This window comes from Oncorhynchus mykiss, chromosome 13, assembly GCF_013265735.2.
Source record: "Oncorhynchus mykiss isolate Arlee chromosome 13, USDA_OmykA_1.1, whole genome shotgun sequence".
Taxonomy (NCBI): Eukaryota; Metazoa; Chordata; class Actinopteri; order Salmoniformes; family Salmonidae; genus Oncorhynchus; species Oncorhynchus mykiss.
Genome location: NC_048577.1, coordinates 5,789,332 through 5,801,375, shown reverse-complemented (window position 1 = coordinate 5,801,375; position 12,044 = coordinate 5,789,332). Strand labels below are relative to the sequence as shown.

Sequence of the window (12,044 nt, the reverse complement as noted above, 5' to 3'; positions counted from 1 at the left end):
GTCCTAAGGCATGGTCCTTGGGCTCAGGTCCTCCGAGATAGAGAAAGAAAGAGAAAGAGCTTACTTATATTCACACAGGACACCGGAGAAGTACTCCAGAAATAACAAACTGACCCTAGCCCCCCTACACATAAACTACTGCAGCATAAATACTGGAGGCTGAGACAGGAGGGGTCAGGAGACACTGTGGCCCCATCAAATGATTCCCCAGGACAGGGCCAAACAGGCAGGATATAACCTCACCCACTTTGCCAAAGCACAGCCCCCACACCTCTAGATGGATATCTTCAACCACCAACTTACCATCCTGAGACAAGGCCGAGTATAGCCCACAAAGATCTCAGCCAAGGCACAACCCAAGGGGGGGCGCCAACCCAGACAGGAAGATCACGTCAGTGACTCAACCCACTCAAGTGATGCACCCCTCCTTGGGACGGCATGGAAGAGCACCAGTAAGCCAGTGACTCAGCCCCTGTAATAGGGTTAGAGGCAGAGAATCCCAGTTGAGAGAGGGGAACCGGCCAGGCAGTGACAGCAAGGGTGGTTCGTTGCTCCAGAGCCTTTCTGTTCACCTTCACACTCCTTGGCCAGAGTACACTCAATCATATGACCTACTGAAGAGACGAGTCTTCAGTAAAAACCTAAAGGTTGAGACCGAGTCTGCGTCTCTTACATGGGTAGGCAGAGAATTCCATAAAATTGGAGCTCTATAGGAGAAAGTCCTGCCTCAGGTATGTACGGCAGGACCAAATCAGAGAGATAGGTAGGAGCAAGCCCATGTAATGCTTTGTAGGTTAGCAGTAAAACCTTGAAATCAGCCCTTGCCTTAACAGGAAGCCAGTGTAGGGAGCCTAGCACTGGAGTAATATGATCAAATTTTTTGGTTTTAGTCAGGATTCTAGCAGCCGTATTTAGCACTAACTGAAATGTATTTAGTGCTTTATCCGGGTAGCCGGAAAGTAGAGCATTGCAGTAGTCTAACCTGGAAGTGACAAAAGCATGGATTCATTTTTCTGCATCATTTTTGGACAGAAAGTTTCTGACTTTTGCAATGTTACGTAGATGGAAAAAAGCTGTCCTTGAAATGGTCTTGATATGTTCGTCAAAAGAGAGATCAGGGTCCAGAGTAACGCCGAGGTCCTTCACAGTTTTATTTGAGACTACTGTACAACCATTAAGATTAATTGTCAGATTCAACAGAAGATCTCTTTGTTGCTTGGGACCAAGAACAAGCATCTCTGTTTTTGTCCGAGTTTAATTACAATTAACTGCTGACGTGTAAAATGCACTTTGAGATTATTCTTGTATAATCAAAAGCGCTTTGCAAACCATTTTTATATTACCTTTATTTTACTAGGCAAGTCAGTTAAGAACAAATTCTTATTTTCAATGACGGCCTAGGAACAGTAGGTTAACTGCCTGTTCAGGGGCAGAACGACAGATTTCTTCTGTGTCAGCTGGGGGATTTGAACTTGCAACTTTTTGGTTACTAGTCCAACACTCTAACCACTAGGATACCCTGCTGCCACGTCACTGTGTTTGCTTAGCCATACCTCCTATTTTTTTATTACATTGTTTTCAGGGGAGGCTGCAGCACCCTCAGGACCCCTACTTCCCACATCTATGAAGATATCCCTAGTATCACTCCAGAATATTCCGTTATATGTGCAATTCCTTATCACACCACACTGGGGTGCTAAAGTTAATCTCATTTGAGTCTGTATTACAAAAATAGTCAAGCAGTTGAATCTAGTTGCCTTCCCGTGGCCTACAACACCACCACCCGTCACCCTCTCTCTCTCTCTCTCCTCTGTCTTTCTCTCTTCTCCCCTATCCTTCTGATATAATGTGATTAGTGTAGTTGATCCGCTTGTGTTTAGCTGACTTACCTCTCTCTGTCATTCTCTCTCTCTCTCTCTCTCTCTCTCTCTCTCTCTCTCTCCTCTCCCTTTCTCTCTTCTCCCCTATCCTTCTGATATAATGTGATTAGTGTAGTTGATCCGCTTGTGTTTAGCTGACTTACCTCTCTCTGTCATTCTCTCTCTCTCTCTGTCTCTCTCTCTCTCTCTCTCTCTCTCTCTCTCTGTCTCTCTCTCCCTGTCTCTCTCTGTCTCTGTCTCTGTCTCTGTCTCTGTTTCTCTCTCTCTCTGTATCTTTCTCTCTCTCTGTCTCTCACACAGGTGATATTCTCAGTGTCTGACTCACCCTACTCTTCTGACCCAGCTAATCTCCCACTCTAGGGGGAGGAGAGGGGAGGCGACAGGGAGAGAGACACGGTGCGGTGACAGAGAGAGAGAGAGATAGAAAAACAGAGAGAGAGAGAGGGAGGGAAAACACTGGGAAGAGAAGCAGACGAATAAAGAATGAAGGAATAAAGCGGAAATAAGGGAGAGAGTGAGGGAGAGAGAGAGGGAGGGAAACAACAGAGGAACAGACAAGATAAAGAGAGATGAAGAAAAAATCGTAACAGGAGCGGTTTTTGGACAACCTGCGAGAAAGAAAAGAAAGAAAGAGGAGGAGCTTAAGGAGACGGAGAGAGAGAAGACTACAGACTACAGTCTGAAGGTGAACCCTCTGAGATATCTGGTAGATATCTGTTCGACCTAGAGACAGTTTTAGTCCACCTATTATGCCATCGTTGACTTGAATGAGGAGGCCTGTTCTATAGATTATACAGTATTTCTAGGGTAGATATATTATGGGTGCTTACCAACTGTAGTTTACAGGGCTAACTAGTTAGCAACACAACAATATTTGTATTTTTATTTCACCTTTATTTAACCAGGTAGGCTAGTTGAGAACACCTTTATTTAACCAGGTAGGCTAGTTGAGAACACCTTTATTTAACCAGGTAGGCTAGTTGAGAACACCTTTATTTAACCAGGTAGGCTAGTTGAGAACACCTTTATTTAACCAGGTAGCTAGTTGAGAACACCTTTATTTAACCAGGTAGCTAGTTGAGAACACCTTTATTTAACCAGGTAGGCTAGTTGAGAACATGTTCTCATTTACAACTGCGACCTGGCAAAGATAAAGCAAAGCAGTGCAACACAAACAACAACACAGAGTTACACATAAACAAACGTACAGTCAATAATACACATGGAGTAAACAAGCGTACAGTCAATAACACAATAGAACAAAATAAAGTCTATAAAAAGTGTGTGCAAATGGCGAGAGGAGGTAAGGCAATAAATAGGCCATAGTAGCGAAGTAATTACAATTTTGCAGATTAACACTGGAGTGATAGATGAGCAGATGATGGTGTGTAAGTAGAGATACTGGTGTGCAAAAGAGCAGAAATGTAAATAAAACAATATGGGGATGAGGTAGGTAGATCGGGTGGGCTATTTACAGATGGACTATGTACAGCTGCAGCGATCGATTAGCTGCTCAGATAGCTGATGCTTAAAGTTAGTAGAAGGAAAGGCGGGCAAAGGAGGTGTTGGCTTTGTGGACGACCAGTGAGATATACCTGCTGGAGCGCGTGCTACGGGTGGGTGTTGTTATGGTGACCAGTGAGATATACCTGCTGGAGCGCGTGCTACGAGTGGGTGTTGTTATCATGACCAGTGAGATATACCTGCTGGAGCGCGTGCTATGGGTGGGTGTTGTTATGGTGACCAGTGAGATATACCTGCTGGAGCGCGTGCTACGGGTGGGTGTTGTTATCATGACCAGTGAGATATACCTGCCGGAGCGCGTGCTAAGTGTGGGTGTTGTTATGGTGACCAGTGAGATATACCTGCTGGAGCGCATGCTACGGGTGGGTGTTGTTATCATAACCAGTGAGATATACCTGCTGGAGCGCGTGCTACGGGTGGGTGTTGTTATCATGACCAGTTATCTGAGATAAGGCAGAGCTTTACCTAGTATAGACTTATAGATGACCTGGAGCCAGTGGGTCTGGCGACGAATATGTAGCGAGGGCCAGCCGACTAGAGCATACAGGTCGCAGTGGTGGATGGTATAAGGGGCTTTGGTAACAAAACGGATGGCAATGTGATCGACTGAATCCAGTTTGCTGAGTAGAGTATTGGAAGCTATTTTGTAGATGACATCGCTGAAGTCGAAGATCGGTAGGATAGTCAGTTTTACTAGGGTAAGTTTGGCGGCGTAAGTGAAGGAGCCTGTGTTGCGAAATAGAAAGCCGACTCTAGATTGGAGATGTTTGATATGAGTCTGTAAGGAGAGTTTACAGTTTAACCAGACACCTAGGTATTTGTAGTTGTCCAAATATTCTCGGTCAGGACCATCCAGAGAAGTGATGCTAGTTGGGCGGGCGGGTGCGGGCAGCGAACGGTTGAAAAGCATGCATTTAGTTTTATTAGCACTTAAGACCTGTTGGAGGCCATGGAAGGACAGTTGTATGGCATTGAAGCTTGTTTGGAGGTTAGTGTCCACAGTGTCCAAAGAAGGGCCAGATGTATACAGAATGGTGTCGTCTGCGTAGAGGTGGATCAGGGAATCACCCGCAGCAAGAGCAACATCGGTGATATATACAGAGAAAAGAGTCGGCCCGAGAATCGAACCCTGTGGTACCCCCATAGAGACTGCCAGAGGACCGGACAACATGCCGTTCGATTTGACACACTGAACTCTGAGAAGTATTTGGTGAACTAGGCGAGGCAGTCATTTGAGAAACCAAGGCTACTGAGTCTGCCGATAAGAATACGGTGATTGACAGAGTCAAAAGCCTTGGCCAGGTCGATGAAGACGGCTGCACAGTACTGTCTTTTATCGATGGCGGTTATGATATGGTTTAGTACCTTGAGCGTGGCTGAGATGCACCCATGGCTGAGGTACTAAAGTCCCAGGCTGGCAGGTATTATCCAGGCTAAAAAAACAGCTGGTGCCTGTGCAGAAGGTAAAGGACGCTAACAATGACTAAATAGCTAGTAGCTAATTAGCTGTTTAGCCTCTGATAGCTTCTGATGGCGGTTCTGGCTATAAGGTCTGTCTCTCTCTCTCGCTCTCTCTCTCTCTCGCTCTCTCGTTCCTTCTCCTCTCTCTCCTCTCCTCCCCCCAGTAGTAGACCATGGTAGATTTGTTCCTAGGTCGTTCACTAGTATGTAACAACAGAGACCGTGTTGAGTACGATACGGAACGGGAGGTCATCCTCCGTCTCCAGAACCGGATCCTGCTCCTGTTCTTCGGTTCAGTAGACAGCCAACGGTGCCAGGAGTTTGTCCCCACACTTAAGGTAAACACACACACACACACACGCACACGCATGCGCACACACACACACACACACACACACACACACACACACACACACACACACACACACAGACACACACACACACACACACACACACACACACACACACACACACACACACACACACACACACACACACACTCACACATTGAATCACTTCTCTTCTCTCTCTCTCTCTCTCTCTCTCTCTCTCTCTCTCTCTCTCTCTCTTTCTCTGCTAATTAAGGTATTATAAACATCTCATATCTTGCCTCCCTCCTCTACACCCTTCCACTTTCCTTCTCCCCATCTATCCACTCCACGTAGGACTTCTTCAAGCGTCTAACAGATGAGTTCTACGTGGAACGCTCCGCCCAGTTGGTCCTTCTGTACATCAGCCTGGACCAATCAGAGGAGCAGCTGGAGAACCTCCTCAAAGAGCTGCCCAAGAAATGCCTGTTCCTGACCCACAATGACCCCTATCGCAGGTATGGGTGGAAAGGATGGGGTTGGGTAGGGTGGGGAGGAGTGTCTATAGAGTGTGTGTGTATCTTGCACTGTGTGTGTATAGAGTGATTGTGTATATGTAATGTGTCTGTCCGTCCGTGTATATGTGTATATAACGTGTCTGTGTGTGTGTGTGTGTGTATCAGAGAGCTGGAGTCTATGTTTGAGGTGGAGGATGTACCGAGGGTGGTGGTGCTGCGTCCAGACTGTTCTGTTCTATCTCCCAACGCTGTCTCTGAGATAAGCAGCCTCGGAACCAACTGCTTCCACAACTGGCAGGTGTGTGTGTAATGGATCATGTCTGTGTGTGTGTGTGTATCATGTGTGTGTGTGTGTGTCATGTGTGTGTGTGTATGTATCATGTGTGTGTGTATCATGTGTGTGTGTATCATGTGTGTGTGTATCATGTGTGTGTGTGTGTATCATGTGTGTGTGTGTGTGTATCATGTGTGTGTGTGTATGTATCATGTGTGTGTCCGTGTATGTGTACAATGTATTTATATACAGGTAACTGCCAGAATAAAGGAAACACCAACATATAGTGTCCTAATAGGACGAGCCAGAACAGCTGTCTCCGGTGCCACTCAGTTGAGTTGACATCTGATGACTCTACACACACACACACACACACACACACACGTGCGCTCACACACACGTGCATGTGCGCTCACACACACACACACACACACGAGCACGTGCGCTCACACACACACACACGCGCGCGTTTGCTCACACACACACGCATTCATGCACGCACACACGTACACACACACATGCGCGCACGTGCTCTCACACACACACACACACACACACACACACACACACACACACACACACACACACACACACACACACACACACACACACACACACACACACACACACACACACTTCTAAACCACCTGTTCTCCTTTGAGACTTCTCTTTCCAAGTCACTGAGATCTCTTCTTCTAGCCAGGGTAGCCAGAATAATGGGCAACTGGACATGGCTATACATGACCCTAAGCATGATGGGATGTCAGGAACAACAGCTGTGTGGAAGGAAGCACTTTGTATCCCTCATTTACTCAACTGTTTCCTTTATTTTGTGTGTATGTATGTATATATTTATATATATTATGTGTGTGTGTGTGTGTGTATATATAACGTGTGTATAACAACGTGTGTCTGACAGGAATCAGCTGAGCTTATCGACAGGAACTTCATGCTGAACGAGGAGTTTGACGACAAAAAGATGCGGAGCGTCACCGACCCGATACGCCGCCTCAAATACAAGGTGAAGAAGAAGAAGAGGAGGAGGCAGTGGGGGTGGGGGGGTGGCGGAGCCGGAGAGGATGAGGAGGACGAGGAGGATGAGGAGGAGGAAAGAGGAGAGAAAGAAGGATGAGAAGCAGAATGGAGGAGGAGGAGGAGGAGGAGGAAGAGGAGGAGGAGGAGGAGGAAGAGGAGGATGAAGAGGAGGAGGAAGAGGAGGAGGTGGAGGGTGGTCCTGGGGCTGAGATGTGTATAATATTGTGCGTGTGTATATATCTTGTGTATATAAAGGGGAAGAGGAAGAATGAGAAAAGAAGGTGGGACTCCACTCCACTCCTCTTAAGCACAGGCCAATCATGTGAATTATCTCCAAGTACTGGTTGGTTCTGTCAAGACAGACCTCTTGATTGGTTGATTGTCGCTTCTGTTAATGACTGGATTGCTGATGCTGCCAAGACAATTGTTGTGTCACAAGTGGCACCCTTTTCCCTTTATAGTGCACTATTTATGATTAGGGCCCATAGAGCTCTGGTCAAAAGTAGCGCACTATGTAGGAATATAGTGTGACATTAGGGACTCTGCCAACAATGCTGATGCTAACTAACGGTTAGCAATGACTAAATAATATGAACTGATGCTAACAAGCGATTAGCAATCACTGAATAATATAAACTGATGCTAATTCATGCTAACTAGTGATTAGCAATGACTGGATAATATGAACTGATGCTAATTGATGTTAACTAACAATTAGCAATAGGTGACTAATATGAACTTAATTAATAATTGATGCTAACTATGGATTGGCAATCGTTGAATAATATGAACTGATGCTAACTAGAAATTAGCAATGACTGTATAATATATAATGTTGCAAATAGCAATGGTTGGATAATATTGGCACTAGTTACTATCCATAGTGTTGTGGCGTGACGTTGCCAGAACAGAAGACTGCTTCTGTAGGTCACCTCAATGCTTTACGCTGAGCATTAACAACTTGATTGTTATGTACATTTGCAATGTGTATATAATTTATGTTGATATATTCATATTAAAACATAAATCAACGCTACATTGTCAGTAAAGGACTTGGTTCTTCGTCATTCATCTGGATGATGATGATGATGATGACGCTGTTGTTGTTATGATGATGTAATAAACATGGCAGAAGCCTATTAGGTCTCTCTCTCTCTCCTTCACTTTTTCTCTCTCTTTATCTTTCACTTTCTCTCTCTCGCTGTCTCTCTCTCTCTTTCTCTCTCTCTCTCTCGCTGTCTCTCTCTCTCTTTCACTTTCTCTCTCTCGCTGTCTCTCTTTCTCTTTCTCTCTCTCGCTGTCTCTCTCTCACTTTCTCTCTCTCGCTGTCTCTCTCTCTCTTTCTCTCTCTCTCTCTCTCTCTCTCCCCCCTTATTTGTCTTTTGCACAAACCCAGCATCTCTCTCTCCCCTTCTTTGTCTTTTGCACAAACCCAGCAAGTTGTGTTTTTCCTTTTTTTTCAAATGTGTTGCAGACACAGTCATGTAGCTACTTCCTGTTCTCTCAGTAACAGTACGGCAGAGAGAGAGGAAGTACGACTAAAACCACAACTCTTGAGAAAAGGTATCCCTCACTTCACCAGAAGGGTAAGAAACAGTTCAGTAAACAGTTCAGTTTAATAATATGTTCAGGTGATATGATAAAAGAGGAAGTCAAATACACTCAATGATTAATTCACCAGATGAATAGGAGGCCTATAGGGGACAAGAAGGGAAAAGTAGAGAAGAAGAGAGGAATATGGAGGCCTATAGGGTACAAGGAGGATAAAAAGAGAAGAAGAGAGGAATATGGAGACCTATAGGGGACAAGGAGGATAAAAAAGAGAAGAAGAGAGGAATATGGAGGCCTATAGGGGACAAGGAGGATAAAAAAGAGAAGAAGAGAGGAATATGGAGGCCTATAGGGGACAAGGAGGATAAAAAGAGAAGAAGAGAGGAATATGGAGGCCTATAGGGGACAAGGAGGATAAAAAGAGAAGAAGAGAGGAATATGGAGGCCTATAGGGGACAAGGAGGATAAAAAGAGAAGAAGAGAGGAATATGGAGACCTATAGGGGACAAGGAGGATAAAAAGAGAAGAAGAGAGGAATATGGAGACCTATAGGGGACAAGGAGGATAAAAAGAGAAGAAGAGAGGAATATGGGTGTCCTCTGACCCCTCTGCCCCAGACCTACCAGAAGGGTGTCCTCTGACCCCTCTGCCCCAGACCTACCAGAAGGGTGTCCTCTTACCCCTCTGACCCAGGCCTACCAGAAGGGTGTCCTCTGAACCTGCCCCAGGCCAACCAGAAGGGTGTCCTCAGCCCCAGGCCTACCAGGAGGGTGTCCTCTGACCCCTCAGCCCCAGGCCTACTAGAAGGGTGTCCTCTGACCCCTCAGCCCCAAACCTACCAGAAGGGTGTCCTCTGCCCCAGGCCTACCAGAAGGGTGTCCTCAGCCCCAGGCCAACCAGAAGGGTGTCCTCTGACCCCTCAGCCCCAGACCTACCAGAAGGGTGTCATCAGCCCCAGGCCTACCAGAAGGATGTCCTCTGACCCCTCAGCCCCAGACCTACCAGAAGGGTGTCCTCTGACCCCTCTGCACCAGACCTACCAGAAGGGTGTCCTCTGAACCCTCTGCCCCAGACCAACAAGAAGGGTGTCCTCAGCCCCAGGCCTACCAGAAGGGTGACCTCTGACCCCTCTGCCCAAGGCCAACCAGAAGGGTGTCCTCTGAACCCTCAGCCCCAGACCTACCAGAAGGGTGTCATCAGCCCCAGGCCTACCAGAAGGATGTCCTCTGACCCCTCAGCCCCAGACCTACCAGAAGGGTGTCCTCTGACCCCTCTGCACCAGACCTACCAGAAGGGTGTCCTCTGACCCCTCTGCCCCAGACCAACAAGAAGGGTGTCCTCAGCCCCAGGCCTACCAGAAGGGTGACCTCTGACCCCTCTGCCCAAGGCCTACCAGAAGGGTGTCCTCTGACCCCTCTGACCCAGGCCTACCAGAAGGGTGTACTCTGACCCCTCAGACCCAAGCCTACCAGAAGGGTGTCCTCTGACCCCTCTGACCCAGGCCTACCAGAAGGGTGTCCTCTGACCACTCTGACCCAAGCCTACCAGAAGGGTGTCCTCTGACCCCTCTGACCCAGGCCTACCAGAAGAATGTCCTCTGACCACTCTGACCCAGGCCTACCACAAGGGTGTCCTCTGACCCCTCAGCCCCAGACCTACAAGAACGGTGTCCTCTGACCCAAGCCTACCAGAAGGGTGTCCTCTGACCCCTCTGACCCAGGCCTACCAGAAGGGTGTCCTCTGACCCAGGCCTACCAGAAGGGTGTCCTCTGACCCAGGCCTACCAGAAGGGTGTCCTCTGACCCAGGCCTACCTGAAGGGTGTCCTCTGACCCAGGCCTACCAGAAGGGTGTCCTCTGACCCAGGCCTACCAGAAGGGTGTCCTCTGACCCAGGCCTACCAGAAGGGTGTCCTCTGACCCAGGCCTACCTGAAGGGTGTCCTCTGACCCAGGCCTACCAGAAGGGTGTCCTGTGACCCAGGCCTACCAGAAGGGTGTCCTCTGACCCAGGCCTACCAGAAGGATGTCCTCTGACCCAGGCCTACCAGAAGGGTGTCCTCTGACCCCTCTGCCCCAGGCCTACCTGAAGGGTGTCCTCTGACCCAGGCCTTCCAGACGGGTGTCCTCTGACACAGGCCTACCAGAAGGGTGTCCTCTGACCCAGGCCTACCAGAAGGGTGTCCTCTGATCCAGGCCTACCAGAAGGGTGTCCTCTGACCAAGGCCTACCAGAAGTGTGTCCTCTGACCCAGGCCTACCAGAAGGGTGTCCTCTGACACCTCTGACCCAGGCCTACCAGAAGGGTGTCCTCTGACCCGGGCCTACCAGAAGGGTGTCCTCTGACCCAGGCCTACCAGAAGGGTGCCCTCTGACCCAGGCCTACCAGAAGGGTGTCCTCTGACCCAGGCCTACCAGAAGGGTGTCTTCTGACCCAGGCCTACCAGAAGGGTGTCCTCTGACCCCTCTGACCCAGGCCTACCAGAAGGGTGTACTCTGACCCCTCTGACCCAAGCCTACCAGAAGGGTGTCCTCTGACCCCTCTGACCCAGGCCTACCAGAAGGGTGTCCTCTGACCACTCTGACCCAAGCCTACCAGAAGGGTGTCCTCTGACCCCTCTGACCCAGGCCTACCAGAAGGGTGTCCTCTGACCATTCTGACCCAGGCCTACCAGAAGGGTGTCCTCTGACCCCTCAGCCCCAGACCTACAAGAACGGTGTCCTCTGACCCAGGCCTACCAGAAGGGTGTCCTCTGACCCAGGCCTACCAGAAGGGTGCCCTCTGACCCCTCTGACCCAGGCCTACCAGAAGGGTGTCCTCTGACCCAGGCCTACCAGAAGGGTGTCCTCTGACCCAGGCCTACCTGAAGGGTGTCCTCTGACCCAGGCCTACCAGAAGGGTGTCCTCTGACCCAGGCCTACCAGAAGGGTGTCCTCTGACCCAGGCCTACCAGAAGGATGTCCTCTGACCCAGGCCTACCAGAAGGGTGTCCTCTGACCCCTCTGACCCAGGCCTACCAGAAGGGTGTCCTCTGACCCAGGCCTTCCAGACGGGTGTCCTCTGACCCAGGCCTACCAGAAGGGTGTCCTCTGACCCAGGCCTACCAGAAGGGTGTCCTCTGACCCAGGCCTACCAGAAGAGTGTCCTCTGACCCAGGCCTACCAGAAGGGTGTCCTCTGACACCTCTGACCCAGGCCTACCAGAAGGGTGTCCTCTGACCCGGGCCTACCAGAAGGGTGTCCTCTGCCCCAGGCCTACCAGAAGGGTGTCCTCTGACCCAGGCCTACCAGAAGGGTGTCCTCTGACCCAGGCCTACCAGAAGGGTGCCCTCTGACCCAGGCCTACCAGAAGGGTGTCCTCTGACCCAGGCCTACCAGAAGGGTGTCTTCTGACCCAGGCCTACCAGAAGGGTGCCCTCTGACCCAGGCCTACCAGAAGGGTGTCCTTTGACCCAGGCCTACCAGAAGGGTGTCCTCTGACCCCTCTGACCCAGGCC

The 12,044-nt window shown here is 49.2% G+C and overlaps 1 protein-coding gene across 1 annotated transcript; it reads left to right on the top strand.

Moving 5' to 3' along the window:
- Positions 1 to 2,101: 2,101 nt before the first annotated feature.
- nxnl1 (nucleoredoxin like 1) lies at positions 2,102 to 7,067 on the top strand (the record flags this gene model as incomplete). Its single annotated transcript, XM_036939994.1, has 5 exons — positions 2,102 to 2,565; positions 5,033 to 5,203; positions 5,531 to 5,691; positions 5,857 to 5,989; positions 6,885 to 7,067. Coding segments are annotated over exons 2-5 (642 nt in total), but the record flags the coding sequence as incomplete, so codon positions are not given.
- Positions 7,068 to 12,044: the final 4,977 nt, after the last annotated feature.